The sequence below is a fragment of the Thamnophis sirtalis genome, unplaced genomic scaffold (genome assembly GCF_051295495.1).
Source record: "Thamnophis sirtalis isolate CommonGarterSnake01/CBP01778 unplaced genomic scaffold, rThaSir2_p1.2 scaffold_2, whole genome shotgun sequence".
NCBI classification, from domain to species: domain Eukaryota; kingdom Metazoa; phylum Chordata; class Lepidosauria; order Squamata; family Natricidae; genus Thamnophis; species Thamnophis sirtalis.
The window spans coordinates 39,571,710-39,591,322 of record NW_028261382.1 but is presented as its reverse complement, the minus strand read 5'-3'; the positions used below and the strand labels follow the sequence as shown (position 1 = coordinate 39,591,322).

The 19,613-nt window shown below is 46.5% G+C and overlaps 2 protein-coding genes across 2 annotated transcripts; both read left to right on the top strand.

The window, feature by feature from the left end:
- Nucleotides 1-1,951: 1,951 nt before the first annotated feature.
- LOC148048640 (methanethiol oxidase-like) lies at nucleotides 1,952-7,842 on the top strand. The gene is made up of 11 exons (XM_087707638.1): nucleotides 1,952-1,973; nucleotides 2,275-2,387; nucleotides 3,165-3,353; nucleotides 3,969-4,089; nucleotides 4,442-4,624; nucleotides 4,951-5,129; nucleotides 5,378-5,456; nucleotides 5,836-5,957; nucleotides 6,202-6,294; nucleotides 7,432-7,550; nucleotides 7,683-7,842. Exons 1-11 carry the CDS (start codon nucleotides 1,967-1,969, stop codon nucleotides 7,840-7,842), a joined length of 1,365 nt encoding a protein of 454 aa, XP_087563764.1. The 5' UTR covers nucleotides 1,952-1,966.
- A 4,306-nt stretch (nucleotides 7,843-12,148) lies between these two features.
- LOC106540604 (methanethiol oxidase-like) lies at nucleotides 12,149-18,372 on the top strand. The gene is made up of 12 exons (XM_014055777.2): nucleotides 12,149-12,298; nucleotides 12,420-12,479; nucleotides 12,831-12,943; nucleotides 14,104-14,289; nucleotides 14,652-14,772; nucleotides 14,876-15,058; nucleotides 15,529-15,707; nucleotides 16,584-16,662; nucleotides 16,914-17,035; nucleotides 17,288-17,380; nucleotides 17,753-17,871; nucleotides 18,127-18,372. The coding sequence occupies exons 1-12, from the start codon at nucleotides 12,160-12,162 to the stop codon at nucleotides 18,287-18,289; spliced, it is 1,557 nt and encodes a 518-aa protein (XP_013911252.2). The 5' UTR covers nucleotides 12,149-12,159; the 3' UTR covers nucleotides 18,290-18,372.
- Nucleotides 18,373-19,613: the final 1,241 nt, after the last annotated feature.

The window sequence follows — 19,613 nt, the reverse complement described above, 5'->3', positions numbered from 1 at the left end:
CAGCCATCAGGAACCACCTGAGGTCACACCTTCAGTCACAACACTAAGGGCAGGTGGCAAAGGAGGAGGAAGGATAGTTTCTCTTGTAGTTTGTGAGTCTGTCCCATTTGAAAGTGAAACGCCAAGGGCTCTAAGGCTCCTCTCTGTGTTCACATTATCATTTTAAGCAGTTTAATTAATCAGCAAGATAAACGAAAGCCAGATAAGCAGTAATTTCTCCTTATACTCTTAACATGAAACTGGTTTGCTTTCACATTCAGTTGCTTGACAAGCCTTTATTTGATGCAGAACTTTGGAATGTGCGAGGTTAACCATTGCTTGGTTGAGCTTCCCCCACGGAACTTGAATCAAATTTTGTACAGTCCAAGTCCGTAGAATGTGAGGGTTGGAAAAGGGGCTTTGGAGATCACTTAGATTAACCCCCTTGTCTGGTATGGGAATGCCGAGGGATCCGACTGAGTTTTTTCTCCCACATTCGGCACGGTGATACCTCAAAGTCCCATGAATGTTGCTGGGCAGAGCTCCGTTTTCTATCAAACAAAGGTCATAGACAAGAGGGTAGAAAGGTAAAATCTTTATGAAGAGCAGGAGGGGTTAAGAGAAAGTTGTAAAACAACAGTGGAGTCATCAAAGGCTCCAATGAATGGTTGTAATTCAGCAACAGGAAGTGCTTTGCAGGGATAATTCAAAGAAGGGATGCCAATCCTAACCGGAAGAAAGCTAATAAACCACAACAAGGACCCACCAAATGAAAAACGGTGAGCTCCTGAAATTTAGCCGAGACATAGAGCAGAGCCCCAATGTTCTCCACATGGTTCTTTTCCAGCATGATTGCCAGAAAAGAAGAAACTCTTAATTCTCTCTCCTTCCCGTCTTCCCAATGCAAAAACTGGGATAATTTCAAAAGCCAATGATAAGGTTGAAGTTACCACTACTGAAAATAAAAATTGCGAAATAAAAGAAAACCTAGGATACTTCTTGGATGACAAACGAAACGCCTTCAAAAAAATAAAACAAAACGAAGTACTCTAGTCTTCTGAAAAAGAACCTTTAATGATAACCAACTCAAAAATCTTTGTCTTACCCCGAGCGGCAGGTGACATGCAAGCAGGCCGTCATTCCTTTCACAAAGCCTTCAACTATCAATTGCAATAGATTTATATACCGCTTCACAGTGCTTTACAGGCCTCTCTAAGCAGTTTACAGAATCAGCCTCTTGCCCCCAACAATCTCGGTCCTCATTTTACCCACCTTGGAAGGATGAGTCAACCTTCAGCCTGGTGACATTCAAACTCCTGGCAGCCAGCAGTCAGCAGAATTAGCTCACGGTACTGCACTCTAACCACTGTGCCTCGGGAGGTCACAAATCATAAACTATTCCCAAATTGTATAGCTTCTGTTCCTTACGGGCTTCTGTCTCCAACAGGTTATTATCAATGTACACCGAACTGCTTTTCCTCAGTAAATCTAGTTATTCTGATGAGTCAGCAAACCTAACAAAATGCGATGGGGGTTCAGAGAAACTGTTCTGAAGATATAATCAAAAGTGTGATGAGAAAAGATGAAACAAAGATATTAGTGCCTCTGTTTTTTAAAAGCCCTAAAGGACGCAGAGAAAGAGTCATTCAGCTCCCATGGGGTATATAAAAGGTCTGTAAGAAAACAGGGGAAGCTCAGATATGCAAGCAGAGGCAGAGCAAAAGAGAGGGACAGAAATGCTCAAACAACAAACAATTGATGACAAGGAGGAACTTCCGAAGAAGTCCAGCAAAGGTAGGAAGTCAATCCGTTTCTTGTGCCGGAGGCAAAAGACTTTTTCACCAATGCTGCCTGTCCGCAACCTTCCCTGAAACACCCGAGTCTCCCTTCTTTCTTCTGATGCACCAAAGCTAAATCTCCCTTCTTTTTTAAAGAGGTGGAAGAATGTTGCTATCCAGAATGTTGCTATCCAACGCCCTTGGATGCCATGAAAGGTAAGAAGGGATGATATCCTCCCCTTCTGGAGAGCAGGCCATGGAAGATGTTGAGTACAGCCGCAGAGATGAGGGGTTGGCTCACACCTCATATTAAGCCGCCTCATTGTGGTGTGTGGAGCAAATAAGTTGAGCCATTTGCGTGGGACAACTGATCTGGTATCGGAATCCCTTGACCAATGACAACCACAGCGTGGCTTGATCCGATACCCTAAGAGAATGGGTGAACACTAGTTGTAGTTAAGACAGAACTGTTTTCAGGTTCAGGCCCAGGAGCCTAAAATGTGGACATTTTCCCTAGGACCTCCAGAGAAGCTGATGTACGTGCTTTGCGTCTTAACCAGGACGGGGACCCAAATGCCTGATTATCTGGCCACGGTGGATGTGGATCCCAAATCCCCCACTTATTGCCAAGTACGAGGATACTCTGTCCTTTGGGGCGATGTTGCAAACGCTTGTTTGATTTCCTTTTCTTTCGACCACTTTTTAGTCTCTTGCATTCCCATTGCGGTCATAAGTCGAGAAAAATTTATACCAACAGGTTCAGACACATTCTCTGTTTCCAAAACACCTGGAAACCTGGGAACAATTTACTTTAATCAAATTAAGGATTCCTTTGTTCCAAGCCCAACAAATCTCAGCAGCTCCCAGCGTGTTTCTAGTCGTTCTATTCCTCGGTGTCTAAGGAGTATCGTCAGGAAGATTTGCCATTTTCACATTTTTGTGTCAGCAGAGTCACGGTTAGTTACATCTATGCACAGACACCTTAACTAGGTGCAGCTGAGGCTGGAACTATGAGAGCTGAGGGAAGCCTAAAGGATCATTAGCTGGTGCCGCAGAATCCTATGCGGCAGAGAGAAACCCGTATTCTGTCCGTAACAATCCACAACCAACACACTCTTCCACAAAGCAGAAATAAAGTTTTCATCATCTTCTTTTAATCACCCCATAATCCTTTGTGGGGTGGAGTCTGGGCAACTGAATGGAGCTGAGTGTTTACTGGCCGGATGCCCTCCCTGTCGCCCAGAGAGAGAAATATCAAGCAGAAGTAGACCTTTGTACTAACAAAATTCTGTTCTGCAAATGGTGTCTTCGACCAAAGATACGCAGATCATGAACCTTTGGGAAAGGGAGAAATCTAATCCTAACAATACACGTTTAATCTCTGCCTCTCCAATCTTTCCCAACCAGGTTATTCAGCGGCTGCAAATGCCCTACATTAATGATGAGCTTTTCTTCCTGGGTTCGAATGCTTGCAGCAGCAGCAGCTTCGGAGACACCACCAAGGAACACAACTGGCTGGTCCTTCCCTGTTTCGACTCCTCACGGATTTATGTGGTGGACATCGGGACTGACCCCCAAGCTCCCTGCCTGTACAAGGTACGGCCGCCCATCTTATTAGGGTGCAAACCAGAGAAATGGCTTGCAAAGGACTCTGTGAGGAAGTGCAAGGGACATTAACCCTCTGATTATAGCCACAATTGATCCCTTGACCTTGCCTTAGTTTTGCAATTAACCTTTTCATAACCGATCCAAGCCAAAATCCATTTCCACAGACACTGAACAAAAAGAAATGCATACACCTGTGATTTTGTGATTCTCAAGTCTCCCTGCAAAATCGCTGAGCAGAATTACGCATAGAATGAAAGGAATAAAACCAAAGGGAGGAGTTTATGTTGATTTTAAACAAAAAGGAAAATAATTTAACAGAAAAGACCCCACTTTTGCAAGATGAGCTTAGGATAGAAACCAGTTTACCATTCCCACATCTTCAATTTATTGCAGTATAGAAAGAAATCCTGACAAACAACCCAATTATACAAGAGATGATTCAAAAGTTTTATTTCACCTTGTCACATTCCTATCAACAACCCCTGTGTTTCAATGACCTCAGGTGGGCTCTGGAGGTTTTAAATCCAAGCTATTTGAAGAGTTACAAAGAAAAAAAAGTGCAAGAGTTTTTATTTTTTTCCTTCCTCTCCCCAACCTTGGCAGGTGATTGAGCCCAGAGAGGTCTTCTGTAAAACCAAGGTGGCTTCACTATTCACCCCACGCTTTCTGGGCAATGGAGAAGTCATGATCAGCTCCGTAGGGGACCTATTTGGCAATGGAAAAGGTACTGCTGGGCGATTTGTTTTACAAAAAGGGGTCCAGATTGAGGGGCTGGGATGTTTATTATTTATTATTTATTTATTAGTAAAACTTGTATGCTGCCCACTCTCGGAAGACTCCGGGCGGCTTACAAATAAGAAGGGAGGGGGTATAAAATAAAAAAAATAAAAAACAACAATTAAAAACTCAAGAACATTCATAACTTAGGATGATTGGGAGAGAAACATTCTCCACAAACTCCTAACACCTGAAATTGCCACCTCTTGGACAATTCTGAGTGGGGCAAACTACTTTCAGCCATCCTGCCCTGGGAATCACCTACATCTGTTCGAATTCATTTGTCCTCCAAACCACAGGTGCATTTATTCTTCTGGATACGGAAACATGGGAAGTGAAGGGTACCTGGAACCGCCCTGGGGAGGAGGCTCCACTAGGATTCGACTTCTCGTACAAACCAAGGCATAACGTCTTATTCAGCACTGAATTGGGGGGGCCTAAATTTTTTGTAGACCGCTTCAACCCTGAATTTCTGAGGAAAGGTGAGATGACAGAAAGGTGAGCTTAAGGTCCATCGGTCTGGGAGATTGGACTCTTACCTAAAGTGGGACCCAAGACCCCTTGTGGAAGGATGGCACTGAGGGGGGTGTTGGTGGCTATTTGGTCCAACCCCCTTGTCTATCTAGAGGGGCACCTTCCCCAAGAGATGGCACCTCAGCGCCTCCTTGGAGTCTCTAACACGAGAAAGCCCACCACCCTTCTAAGGAACTGCTTAGTGTAATCTCCACACCTCCCTGAATACCCTCGTCTAGTAGTAGGCGTTCGTACTCACCAGAAGTTGAGTTGATTCTTCTCCTTTCCTCTGTAGACTACTTCGGACGCCGCCTGAATGTGTGGGACTGGACCTCCCACTGCCTCGTTGAGTCCATTGATATGGGGGAGGACTCTATCCCCCTGGCGGTCCACTTGCTGCACAACCCAGATTCCCCACATGGCTTTGTGAACTGTTGCTTCAATGGCTCCATACATCATATTTACAAGGAGGAGGTGAAAATAAGTAGAATTTCTTCCACCCCACCCCTCCCCCTTTCCATCATAAAGAATTGGCATCTGAGGCTTCAGCTTAGAATAAAAGAAACAGGTATAATGCAGTATTAAAAGGAGTGCATAATATCGATAATCTACCATTTATCACCATGGTCATTAAATGAATTATATGGTTAGTAAGCAAAACCAGACTTCCCCGCTGACTTTAAAAGCTGCACAGGTCCCAACCAACCCTGTGTCTCTTGCAGGATGGGACATGGATCACAGAGAAGGTAATTCAGATTCCTGACAAGACGGTCACCGGGTGGTACTTACCCGAAATGCCAGGTAGGTACAAAGAGTGCAGAAGAGCTGTTGTTCTCATTCTTACCTCTCAACCCTCTACCTTCGTGCGTATGAATTTATATGCGGCCCATTTTGCTCTCAGGAGGGCTTATGACATGATACAACAATAGTTTAAAATATTAAATATAGCCTTAACACTGAGAACTGGCTATGTTGGAGGGGAATGTAAAAGGCGGTTTGCACCCTCCATCTTCAACTTAAGGAGTTTTAGCCTCTTTTGAGAAAAGACTGAATCTCATCATGGCTGAAGGAGATCTGCAACTTTTTGGGAGACAAAAATTCTTGCAAATGTTGCATACCATGGAATTAAGCAACCCTACTTTCTTCCCCATCTTATTTCTGGGCATTTCCTCTTCTCCAGCATACACCGCTTACTCCGTTATTTCATTGGATGACCGTTTCCTGTACCTGAGCAACTGGTTTCACGGTGATATCCGACAGTATGACATCACCGACCCACACTGCCCTCGGCTGACAGGCCAGGTGAGCTCCCACCCACCCAAAAGCCCTGCAACCATGAGGAAGTCTTGGGGTCATTGCAGAAATCCCGTCTTCCACCATCAGAACCAGGATGTCGGTTTAAGCAGAAAGCTAATCCAGTTACTGGCAAAGAACTCCCCTGTTCAGATGGGGTCCACTTCCAGATACCACAATCAGGAAAGACTCTAGCTTGGGGAAGGGGAGACTGTCTTTGGGCCTGTACTAACCCACCCTTTGGGTCCTGCAGGTGTTTGTAGGAGGCAGCATCAACAAAGGCGGGGTGGTGACTGTGGTTAAGGATGAAGAGCTGGACTGCCAACCAGATCCCCTCGTGATCCAGGTGAGCCTCCGTTTTCTGAGCATCAGCCCTCCCTGGAAAACCAGCCAGGTTACACAACTAGATGAACCTGTTCTACTTTATTGTAAGGCTCCATTAAGAGAATCTTGCAAGTAACATTCCTGCTGCCACTTTTAAGTGCTTGATGCACTAGGTATGGTCCTTCCTAAGTTTCTTTCTCTGACTGTTAAGCCACCGGTGGCTCCTTCCTTTCGGCCATTGTTTCCTAGGCAACATCTCTTCTCCTGCTTCTTCAAGGTCATGCATTAATTGTAATTGTAATTGTAATTTAATAAATTTATATGCCGCCCAATCCCGTAGGACTCCAGGCGACTTACAAGTACAAGAGTAAAAATGAAAGTTAAAATATAGGGAAAGAGAAAACCAGATTTAAAAGCAGCGCACCATACACTCAACCTAGATGGGGCTGGACCTCGTTCATGGGGTCAACAGCCCCAGGCCTGCCGGAACAGCCAGGTTTTAGTGGCTTTTCGGAAGGCCGAGAAACTGGGAAGGGTCCGGATCTCTGCGGGTAGATCGTTCCACAGGGCCGGAGCAGCTACAGAGAAGGCCTTCCCCCGAGGGGTCGCCAGACGGCATTGTCCGATCAACGGCACCCAGAGAAGGCCCAGCCTGTGAGATCTTATCGGCCGTTGGGAGGTATAGAGCCAAGGTGGCGCAGTGGTTAAATGCAGCACTGCAGGCTACTGCTAGATCAGCAGGTCAGCGGTTCAAATCTCACCGGCTCAGGGTTGACTCAGCCTTCCATCCTTCTGAGGTGGGTAAAATGAGGACCCAGATTGTTGGGGGCAATATGCTGACTCTCTGTAAACCGCTTAGAGAGGCCTGAAAGGCCTATGAAGCGGTATATAAGTCTACTGCTATTGCTATTGCTATATTGCTATTGCTATATGGCAGGAGGCGGTCTCGCAGATATCCAGGTCCAAGGCCATGTAGAAAGATGATCCTGGTTTGAGACACTTGCAGGAAACTTGTTAACGAATCATTCTCTCTTTTCTACGGGACTTCTTGAAAGCCCACAAATAAATCTCCTGCCGCAGATTAGACTAAGGAGCTATATATAAGCCTCCTTGGACTGCCTATATTTCTTGACCAGTCTTTGCTTTTTTTCCACCTTAGGGAAGGAGAGTACATGGTGGACCCTACACGCTCCAGCTCAGCTTGGATGGGAAAAGGCTTTATGTCACCAACTCTCTCTATACACAGTGGGATGAGCAATTCTATCCACAACTATCCAGGTATGTTCTTCTTCTTTCTTGTGTTACATGCCAAATCAATCTTGTCCTCACTTTCTAACACTTTGTTATTTTCTCTCTATTGATACTGGAATTGCACATAGTTTCTAACCTTGAATTCTTCTTCCTTTGCAGTGAAGGGTCAGTCATGCTCCAGATCGATGTGGACACAAAAAAAGGGGGGCTCTGTGTGAATCCAGATTTCCTGGTGGATTTCGGGAAGGAGCCGTGCGGTCCCTCTCGTGCACGACAAATGAGTTACCCAGGAGACTGTACTTCAAACATCTGGGCCTGAGACCTTCCTTTGAGCCTACCCTATTGCTAAGCTAGCATTTAGTGGGCAGAGAACTGAAGCAGAGAGGAACTCAAAACTAGAGTGTTGGTTTGTAGTTTAATCCCGCTGCACAGATTTCCATGTTTGTGGAGGATTTGAACAGAGAAATTGTCATTGCAATAAAATATTTTCTTGATAATACAGACTCTTGACGGTAAATTTCATTTGAAGATGAGAGCGGCAACCGTTGACCATGTCTATGTATTTTTCTCACAATGCATTTTAAAAGCCCCTTAAGGACCAACGCCTCCTTCCTTTGGTTTACAGTGGCTCAAAGTCACCCAGCTTGGCTTCCCTGCCTAAAACAGGAAAAACATTTATGGTCTCTAGCATCTAATCCAGCACCTTCAACAATTGCACCACATTGGCACTGGAATCTATAACTTAAGCCATTATTAATGCTAGTCAGCTGCAGGAGAAGGACTTTCACTTAACTATCCTCAAGCACTACTAGGTAATCACTGCAAACAAACCAGAGAAGAAACTGGCTCTCCTGGCCATGCCTGTTCTGGACAAGGGAAAAGAGGGAATTAGCAAAGGGAGGAAGAAATCCATCAAAATTGGGAGGACACAACTTTGGCAGGGGGCTTAGTTTGACAGACATGGTAGGCACTGGCGTTCCAATGATGTCAGCTCTCAGAAAAACACATTCATCTCCCTTGGATGTAAGTTCCACAGCAGTCAGGTGAGGCTGGTAGGATACACATCTCAACCACAGAAGTTTAGGCAGAGCATGAAAGGCCTTTGCTCCAACAGAAGCTCAGCCAGTGAGGCTAGGAAACCAGTCCCTAGCAAGGAGTTTCTGTCAAGTCCAGTTATCCACCAGTGTCCAACCCAGAAGCTGAGGTTCCTCAGATGCAGCTTTGTGGTGAGGTCTCACCACTCCTGTCAGAAGCTTTGTCAACTGGGTGTGGAAGACACAGGAAACGTGACACACTTCAGAGTTATCCACTGGAGACTGATAAGAAAGCGTGCTGCGTAAGAAAAATAACACCACCACCACATTGTGTGGCATGGCTGTCTACCTACTACACACTTCCATACTACAGAGAGAGCAATTACGTCAAAAGCCCCGAGCGCGCGCTGAACCGCTCCCTCCCCCACCTCCGCCTTCCTATGGAGCCCTCCCGCCTTCTCTACTCCGCCCGCCAGAGCGTCCGTCCCGCCCACACGGCACCTTCGTCCGCCGAGCTACGCGGGATTGGCCGCCGCGGCAACATCACTGGCGAGGGGCGTGGTTGGCTCGCGCCTTAAACGGGGAGTTCTGAGATTTGGCGGGAAAGTGTTGCCTCCTCCTCCTCCTCTCCTTCCATCGTCTTTGCTTTTTCCTCCTCTTCCTCCTCCATCATCTTCTCTTTTGCTCTTTCCTCCTCCTCCTCCTCCATAATCCCTCTCCCTCCTCCTCCTCTTTCCTGAGGTAAATTCTCCTCAGGAGAAGATGGAAGGTAGATCACTCCTATCCCTGTGAGGAGGTCTCAGCCCCTCAGGGCTGTGGCATCATCACCCAACGTCATTTTGGGAACGTCTTCTGAATCCAACATGTCTCACTTGAGTTTTTCTTCCTTCCACAGACAGAGAAATTCTGAACATGGGGTTTGATTCTTCCTAGGTGGAGGTGGAGAACTGTGAGGAAGTCTGTGAAGGTGAATGTGACTGAAACAGAAGCTGCCCGACTTGTCTTAATGTTGTGATGAAAGATGTGAATCTGCCTAATTGTATTAAACCTATGAGGCTCAATGAGGCTGCAATTTGTCTGGGGTTTTTCTTCTTCCATGAGATAATTTGACTGAGCAAAAGAGCAACATTTAATGTGGTAGGGCCTTTACATTCACCTGGCGTTGATTAAATTAGCTACAATATAATTATGTAGTGAGATAGGATGACACCTATGAAAAACACTGTTGCAAGAAAAATAATGCCAATTAAAACTGAATTCCAAGAACACTGCCAAGGAATGAAGGCTCCAAACACCTAGAAAGAATAATTCTTGTCATCTATTAATCTTCAAGTCTCATAACACTAATTGTCACAGACAAAATGTAAAAACAACTCTATTTCATCCTCTCAGAGAAGGCTCTGGAATGCAATGAATCAACGTGGACACCAAGAAAGGCAGCTTAAAAGAATGAAAATTTGAAAACCCTCCCGGCACCAATACTACCTCCAATATCTGCATCTTAACAAACTCCCCAACTTTGACCGCAACAAGGCATTGCAAATGTAACTTTGAATTCCAGCCACTTAACCTGATGCAAGAGAGGCCCTGGACCACACTGAGCTTTTGATTCTTTCTACATCTTGGCACCTGATCTTAACTCCTACTGAAGGCTTACTTGCTAATAAATAGTGATAATCATAATGATCATAAAAATCACTGTCTGACTCTGCAGATAGAAGTCTAACATGCAAACAACAAAAAGTGTAGAATCGCGTTTTCCTTGAGATGCTTCTTCTTTCTTGACTGTGTGTGTGGTTCCCTCCAAATGGAGCACGTCCTGTTTGGCCAAAAAAGATTGCATGAAGATTGCGCCTAAGCAGTCATCATCTTGGTGTACGGCAGCCCTAACCCAGGATTTTAAGACTCCCTGCATCCAACGCAAATATCCCCCAGCATCAGTCATCAGTGATCACACCTTCCGTCATAACACCAACGGAAAAAGAGGAGAAAGGACTGTTTCTCATACAATGTGTGAGTTTGACAGGTCTGAAGCCTGAATGTTTCTAGACTTCCCAGCACGTTCACATTTTCATTTAAAACCCCGAAATCTCTAGCACTGATCTACTGAGACAAAAGAAAGCAAAATAAGCAGTAATTTCCCTCTGAGCCCTTAATATGAAGCTCATTTGCTTTTGCCTTCAGTAGCTTAATAAGCCTTTATCTGATAAAGCGATGGAATGTTGAAATGCGTGAGACTGCCTTTTGTGTTAAAAAAATATGGCACCCAGCAACCATTGCCCAGTTGGTCTTCCTCTAGAGAACATGAATAGATTAGAGTAGACTAACGCCTTTATTTATTTATTATTTATTATCAAAATTTATATGCCGCCCAATCCCAAAGGACTCCGGGCGGCTTACAAAAAAGAAGAGAAAAAAAAGAGAGAAAAAGAGAGTTTAAAATCACAACACCACATGCATTCATTCTAGTTGGGGCTGGACCTCAACAATGAGGTCAACAGCCCCAGGCCTGCTGGAACAGCCAGGTTTTTACAGCTTCCCTGAAGGCCATGAGAGTGGGTATGGTCCAGATCTCTGGGGGTAGCTCATTCCAAAGAGTCGGAGCAGCCACAGAGAAGGCTCTCCTCCGGGGGCCCGCCAGCCGACACTGTCTGGCTGACGGTATCCGAAGGAGGCCCAATCTGTGGGATCTTATTGGCCGCTGGGAGGTATGTGGCAGTAGGCCTGGTGTGGGAATGCAGGTGGATCAGACTGGAAGTCCTTGGTCCCTTATTCGGGAAGGTGCTACGGCGAGGTCTCACGAATGTCGGTGGGCAGAGCTCCATTTTCTATCAAAACCCAACAAAGGTGATTGGCGGGAGGACAGAAGGGCGAAAGAGCAGGAGGAGGCAAGAAAGTTGAAAAAGTTGTAAAACTCTAGCTGAAAGAGACTCCAGCTCTCAGAGTCATCAAAGAACATTAACTCAGCTCAGGAAGAGCTTAGCAGGCATAATTCAGATGAATTCTACCACAGTGGTAAGATTAATGTTACTACTTATGAGAATAAAAATTGCCTGAGCTTGGGCACACTCTGTAATGTTTGGTTGGACCCACTTTTTATACTATATTGGAATTTGGAGGAGACATTTCCTTGGAATTTGGAGAGTTCATTTTAGTTAATTCTATATATTTGCTTCACCACTAATGTGCGAGCAGGCCTCCATTTCATTGAGAAAGCCCTCAAACACAAAACCATCTCCACGTTTCGTGACTTCTGTTTCTTGCAGTATTCCCCATAGCTCTTCTCAGTGTGTGCTGTGCGGCTTTTGCCCCGTGAGCCTGGTTATTAGAGTCAGCAAAACTACAAAACCAGAAGAAGTGATGGGGCTTCAGATAAACCGTTCTGAGGAGGCAATCAAAAGCGTGTGAGGAGAACAGAGATGAAACAGACACATTAGTGCCTTTGTTTCTGCACAGCCCCAAAGGGTGTGGAATCAGCTGGCCGGGCTTCTCTGATATGAGATGAAGGGAGGGGACCTTTGAGCTTCAGGGATCAGCCCTTTTCTTAATGAATTCCTTCGGCGTGCACCCTCTGGGGATGGAACAGGATTTGGTCAGCTTTCATGGGTTATATAAACTGGATGCAGGCAAGCTGGACAATCTCAGATCTTCGAGCCGAGGCAGAGCAAAAGAGAGAGAACAAAATGCTCAAGCAACGGGCCAGAGATGCGGAGAAGAAACCTTCAAAGATGCCAAGCAAAGGTTGGAAGTCAATCCATCCCCAAAGACTTATTTCCCAACGCCACCTGTCCGCAACCTTCCTTAGAGCACCCACGTCTCCTTGATGATGCCAAGAAGCTAAATCTTTTTCTCTTTTTTAAAGCGATAGAAGATCGTTCCTATCCAGGCCCTGGATATCCAACGCCCTTGGACGCCATGAAAGGTAAGAAGGGGTGAGCCTCTCCTTTTCTAGAGAGCAGACCCGGGAAATGGATGTTGAGCCCAGGCAGAGCTGCAGAGATGAGGTGGGAGCTCACGCTTCATAGTATTAAGCCGCCTCCTCTGAAGCATGGCATGCGGAACAAGTTTTAACAAAGTAGTTGAGCCATTTGGCCTAGTACGTCGACTCTGATATCAAGACCCTTGACCAATGATTCAATCCATAGCGCAAGTTAATCCAGTAATCAACTTTAAGAGGATGGGCGAATGTACTAAGTCTAGCAAGTTGTAGCTCAGACAAAACCATTTTACAGTTCAGGCCCAGGATCCTAAAATGTGAATTGTTTCCCTCCAGGTCCCCGAGAGAGGCTGATATATGTGACTTGCATCCTGAATGGAACAGGGACCCAGATGCCGGATTATCTTGCCACAGTGGATGTTGACCCTGAATCTCCCACTTTTTGCCAAGTATGGGGTTACTTATTCCTTCGGGAAGATGGGGACGCTTGCTCGGTTTCCTTTTCCTTGGCCCAAGTTTAATACCTTGCGTTCCAACTCTGGGCCGGTGGAAGATGGGGTGGAAGATAAAACATTGCTTTCGTGCTCCGAAGAGATATAAAACCTGAAGGATGTTTCAGAAGCGCAGGGAGAGGAGCTGAACTCAGAGGCAGCTTTCACTCCATCTTAGCAACCTAGGAAATCGCTTAAGGACTGAAACCAGAGGGGTTGGAATTGAAGTAATTTAGGGAAATAGCTACTTAATAGTTCACGTAATGACCCCTTCCCTCCCTGATCGGGTTTGACGTCGCAATTGTTGCTGCAATTGGAGGACAATCTGCATTATTTCCAACATGTTCAGATATCTTTTCAACTCCTAAGATACTTTTTACTAATGCCTAGAATAATAAAATCAAGCTGGAAATAATTAAGTTAAATCAAATTAAGGGAATCCTTTGTTCTAAGCCCAGCTCAGCAGCTTACAGCATCTGGGTTGCTTCCAGTTGTTCTGTTCCTAATGAGTATCCTCCGGCAGATCGGCCTTTTTACACATTTTTGTGTCAGCAGAGTCATGGTCAGTTACGCCTATGCACAGGCACCTTAACTAGGCGCAGCTGAGGCTGGAACTATGAGAGCTGTGGGAAGCCTAAAAGCTGGAACCACAACTCCTATGCCATCACGCACTGGGCGTGCTCACAATCCACAAAGGAAGCAGGCGATGCTCAGACGCCCGCTCTTGCATTCACAGATGCGATGACTTCGGCTCCTTGCCTCAGCATGCCTGCGGCTCCCGATGCCAAGGGTTGGCATGGTAGAGCACAGTTGCGCTGAGGGTGCATAAAAAATTGGGAAGGGGAGGAAAATTCTGTATGTTTCAGAAGATGTCCACCTGTTGGTGAGGTTCTGCTTGCTGGTTGTAAGTGGGAGAGATGTGCCAATCCATAACCACGGGGCTCTCCTGCCAAGCCGAACAGGTTTTTCTAACAAAATTCCATTCCACGAGTCATGTTCCACTTCCAAAGACATGTGCAAATCCCAAACTCTTGGGAATCACACGGAGAAACCCAACTGAAGCTGACGAGATAAATAATGCTTCTTTAATTTCTGCCAACCCAATCTCTCCCCACCAGGTTATCCACCGTCTGCAGATGCCCTGTATTAATGATGAGCTTCACTGCACATCCTGGAATACTGGTAGCAGCTGCTTTGGAGACCCCACCAAGAAACGCAACCGGCTGGTCCTCCCAAGTTTCCAATCGTCACGGGTTTATATTGTGGATACCGGGACTGACCCCCATGCCCCCTGCATGTTTAAAGTAGGCAACCCACCAAAGAGGGTGCAAGCCAGGGAACTGGGTTGGAAACAGGGGTGGGTGGAAATTGCGAATGGGTCACCGAATCGGTAGGGACAGCAGGCTGGCCACGCCCCGGAACCGGTTCCCTGGTTGCTGTGGGTTTGGTTTTTTTACATTTTTAATGTTCTGCGCATGTGCAGACTTATTTACAGGCAACTACACCTGCAAATCGCGCGCACAGCAAACCAGCAGTAACGCCGGCAGAAACCCACCCCTGGTTGGAAAGGGTTTCCATCTGCAGAGGTGGAACGAAGGAAAGCAGAATTACAATGCAAGAGTTTTTAATGTTTTTCTTTCTCCCGTTCCCCAACCCCCCCTGACAGGTGATTGATCCTAAGGAGATCTTCTGTAAAACCAACATGGCTACACTACGCACGGCACACTTTGTGCCCCCCGGAGACGTCGTCATCGCCTGTTTAGGGGACTTGTACGGCAATGGAAAAGGTATCCCTGGGCAGCTTTTTCTTCCCTTTCAGCCAAGACTTCCTGGGAGTCACCTCCATCTTTTTGAATTAATTTGCATTCTTCCTGCACACCCCAATCACAGGCGGATTTGTTGTTGTGGATGTGGAATCATGGGAAGTGAAAGGCACCTGGAACCCCCCCGGGGACGCGGCTCCATTTGGATTCGATTTCGCCTTCAAACCAAGGCATAACATCTTAGCCAGCACTGAAGCTGGAGCCCCCAAGTTCTTTTTGAATGGGTTCAACCCTGAAGATCTAAAGAAAGGTGAGATGCCAGAGAACTAAACGGACTTATGGCGCATTGGAATTCAAAATCCAGGGGGCCTGCACTGCAACCTAGGGAGGGACCCCAGCCTCTTTGAGGAAAGTTGACGCTGAGGGGGTGTTGGGGGCCATCTCGCCAATCCTCGTGTCCATCCAAAGCTAGCACTTCCCCAAGAGGGGGCATCTCAGCTTCCACTTAGAGGCTTCCAACCAGTCTTCTAAGGCAGTGTTTTTCAACCTTGGCAACTTGAAGATGTCCGGACTTCAACTCCCAGAATTCCCCAGCCAGCATTCGCTGGCTGGGGAATTCTGGGAGTTGAAGTCCGGACATCTTCAAGTTGCCAAGGTTGAAAAACACTGTTCTAAGGAACGGCTTAGCAAAACCCTCCACGCCCTCCGGGGTGCCTTCTAGCAGGAAGCATTGCTACTCACCAGAAGAAATTGAGCTGAATCTTCTCTTTTCCCCTGCAGGCCGCTACGGACGCCGCCTGAACTTATGGGACTGGACCACCCACTGCCTTGTCCAGTCTATTGACCTGGGGGAGGATTCTGCGCCCTTGAATGTCCGCTTCCTGCACAACCCAGATGCCCCACATGGCTATGTGGGCTGCGCCTTGGATGGGGCTTTGCACCACATTTTCAGGAAGGAGGTAAAAACCAGTAGAATGTCTTTCTCCCCGCTTCTGCAGAGGAAGAACGGGCATCCTAGCCTTCAGCTTAAAATAAAATACAGAGTAAATGGGATAAAATGCAGCTGTAAAACAACCCAATATAATGCAGGTAGACCTCGCCTTATGACCAAAATTGGGAGCGGAATTTGCCAAGTGATAATGCTTGTTAAGTGAGTCACACCTGATTTTTACAAGTTTTTTTTGCCATGGTCATTAAGTGGACCGCTTCATCGTTAAGCAAATCTAGCTTCTCCCCACTGACTTCGTTTCTCAAAAGAAGTCTGGGAAGGTCACGCATCATTTGATCCTGGGACACCGCAAGTACCATAAATACATGCCTGTTGCCAAGTGCCGAATTTTGACCGCATGACCATGTGCACATCACAGGGGTCATAATTCACTGTTTTCATAACCATCACAACATCAGTTGATGAATGAATGGTCGAAGTTCTACCTGCAATTCGTAAACTATTATCATGATATGGAAATCGTTACGAATGCAGAATTGCAAAATCAGGATACGACCCTGGGAGATTTTCAGGGGGGAGGGGATCACCCTAAGGGCGTCGGCCACCCTGCCCCATTAGTTGATTTTCCTTTTATGACGTACGAACTACGTTAACTTCTACTGAGGGGGAAAGGAGGCTGAGGCAGAATCTAGAGAGCACCAAGGACCCCATAGAAGAAGCTGAATTTTGAACTGAAATTCAAAGACTTCAGGGATATTTCAAACTTCTTTGAAAGACTTCAGAGGAGGAGGAGGCGGGCACAATAGAAAGCAGAAGGGATGGTGCAAATTTGTTCAGGTGGGAGAACTTTCCACGTCCCAACCAGCCTCCTGTGTCTCTTTTGCAGGATGGGTCGTGGGCCACTGAGAAGGTTGTCCAGATTCCAAAGAAGTTGGTCACTGGGTGGTTCCAACCTGAAATGACATGTGAGTAAATGAAATTTAAGGAGGGTGGTGGTGGTGGCATTTGTCCTCACACTTATGTTTCCATCCTCTGCCTTTGTGTGCGCCGGAGTTTGCACCCTCAGATTTTTAGCATCTTAGGAGAACAGGTTGAGCGCCCTCAAGGCGGAGAGATCTGTAAGTTTTGGGGGAGACACCGATTTGTGAAAACGCAGCGGAATTAAGCAACCCTCCCTTCTTCCTGACTTAATTCCTGGGCACCTTCTGTCCTCCAGCGTTCCTGGCAGACATCGTCATTTCGCTGGATGACCGTTTCCTGTACCTGAGCAACTGGTTTCATGGCGATGTCCGACAGTACGACATCACCGACCCCCACTGCCCTCGGCTGACGGGCCAGGTGAGCTCCCACCCACCCAAAAGCCCTGCAAGGATGCGGAAGGCTTGGGGTCCTTCCATAAGTTCCTCCTTCCACCATCAGAACCAGGACTTCGGGTTAAGCATGCCAGTTGAGCCTGATGTACTGGCATATGCCGGTAGAACCTCCATAGATCCACTTCCAAATACCACAGCCTGGGCAGAGGAAGGCTGTAGCTTGGGGAAGGGGAGACTCTCCTTCGGCCTGAGCTGACCCTTCCTTTGACTCCTGCAGGTGTTCGTCGGAGGCAGCATCTCCGAAGGCAGTGGGGTGACTGTGGTGAAGGATGAAGAGCTGGACTGCCAACCCGATCCCTTCATGCTCCAGGTGAGGCTCTCTTTCCTCAGAAGGATTCTGTGTTTGAGGCACTTATAGGAAACATGGGGGACATAATTGTCAATGGACAAGCGTGGCTTCTTCTCGGCGGGACAACTTGAAATGCTGCAAAAGTCTTTCCTGAGGCAGGTTAGAACCAAGGAGCCACATCAGTGGTGGGTTTCAAAAAAATTTGGAACCTCTTCTGTAGGTGTGGCCTGCTTTCCGGGTCCACTGGTGGAACCTCCTCTAACCGGTTCGGTAGATTTGACGAACCGGTTCTACCGAATAGGTGCGAACTGTTAGGAACCCACCTCTGAGCCACATGTACCCCTCTATGGACCTCCTACGTTTCTGGACCACTCACTTTTCCCCCCACTTTAGGGAAGGAGAGTCTATGGAGGACCTCAAAGGCTTCAGCTGAGCCTGGATGGGAAAAGGCTTTATGTCACCAACTGTCTCTGCACGCCATGGGACAAGCAATATTATCCACAAATGGTCAGGTACGAAGTCTTTGGTCCGAACAGTCATACCAAATTTGCAAATTTGGAGGAGGGGAGGTGCTCTCCTCCTCCTCTTCGTACTACATGAAATCCTTACTTTCCATTACTTTGTCGTGGTTTCTCCCTTTATCCTGGAATTTTCACAAATCTTTCTCGTTTCTGGAGTCCCCCAATCAGCTTTTCTTACTTTGTGGAGGCCCAAGTAAGCGAGCCAAAGGCCTTCCTTTTCACCCCTAAACTCTTCCTCCTTTGCAGGGATGGGTCGGTCATGCTCCAGATCGACGTGGACACGGAGAACGGGGGTCTCTGCGTGAATCCGGACTTCCTGGTGGATTTTGGGAACGAGCCGTGTGGTCCCTCTCGTGCATACGAAATGCGCTACCCGGGAGGAGACTCTACATCGGATGTCTGGGTCTGAGAAGTTGCTATGCTATGCTAGTGTTTAGGGGGCAGGGAAGCAACTCCGGAAAGATCTTGTAACGTAGCGTAGATTTCCGCATTTCAGGCCAATGCAACCAGAGAAATTAAAGATTACAATAAATCACTTTCTTGGCAATACAGATTCTTGAGGATAATCTTTATTTCGAGTGAGATTCCCCAGTTGACCAATGTCTCTGTGTCTCTCGTGAAGTTTATTTGGACCAACCCCTTTTTCCCTGGGCTGAGAGAGAAGGGCCGCTCAAATTCCCTCACCCAAAACAGGATTAAAATTCATAGCAATAGCAGTTAGACTTATATACCGCTTCATAGGGCTTTCAGCCCTCTCTAAGCGGTTTACAGAGTCAGCATATCGCCCCCACAGTCTGCGTCCTCGTTTTACCCACCTCGGAAAGGATGGAAGGCTGAGTCAACCTTGAGCCGGTGAGATTAGAACCGCTGAACTGCAACAGTCATCTGAAGTAGCCTGCAGTGCTGCACTCTAACCACTGCGCCACCTCGGCTCTCTCAATTCATGCTCTGTGTCTAATCCAGCACTTTTAGCCATTATACCAAACTGGCTCTCTATCCATAAGTTAGACCATAATTAATGTTAAGTCTCAGATTAACCATCACCATGATGGAGGCGGAATAGTTGAATAAATCAATCAAAGAGTGGCCAAAATCTTTTCTTCCTATTTTCCCAAAACCAAATAATTGTTCATTCTACAGTTTGGGGGGGGGGGAGGGACACTTCCTCTACATTGAGCACAAGCTTTTTGGGGAGGGGATGCACCTGAATTACCAGACTGTATCCTACTTTCATGGGGACCAATGCAGGTTAAGGTTTAAGGTTTGTTCGATTTATATGCCGCCCTTCTCCCAAGGACTCAGGGCGGCGTACGACATTAAAAGAAACACATAATACAAAAGTTAAAAAAAAATTAAATAGAATATCCCAAACCCTATTAAAATTGACAATGACATTTTTTTAAAAGAATTAAAATTAACAGTAATCAATAATTTGTTTTGTTTTGTAGAATCATAGACAAGTTTTTCATAAAAGCATCACACACACACACACAGCTCTAAGAGCCTTCACCTTCTTGATCTCACCATCCCACACCTCATTCTGGGCTTCCTGAAAATGGGTTGCAGGAGACCCCAAATCTTGGGAAAATCTACCAGAAAATGGTCAGAAGAAGCGGAGGAAAAACAAAACAGAACACCAAGAATATGTAATAACTGGACGATAAGCCTGTGTTGCTCCTGTTAAGTGGGGGAAGCTATTAATTCTCAGAAGGAGAGAAAGATACCAAATTTTA

Bases quoted from the DNA above. Each gene is read 5' to 3' on its own strand.
- LOC148048640 (XM_087707638.1), top strand. The intron at 5,130-5,377 runs GTGAAAATAAGT...TGTCTCTTGCAG, and splicing joins ATCATATTTACAAGGAGGAG to GATGGGACATGGATCACAGA. The intron at 5,958-6,201 runs GTGAGCTCCCAC...TGGGTCCTGCAG, and splicing joins GCCCTCGGCTGACAGGCCAG to GTGTTTGTAGGAGGCAGCAT.
- LOC106540604 (XM_014055777.2), top strand. From the start codon at position 12,160: ATGGGTTATATAAACTGGATGCAGGCAAGCTGGACAATCTCAGATCTT. The intron at 14,773-14,875 runs GTATCCCTGGGC...CCCCAATCACAG, and splicing joins CTTGTACGGCAATGGAAAAG to GCGGATTTGTTGTTGTGGAT. The intron at 17,036-17,287 runs GTGAGCTCCCAC...TGACTCCTGCAG, and splicing joins GCCCTCGGCTGACGGGCCAG to GTGTTCGTCGGAGGCAGCAT.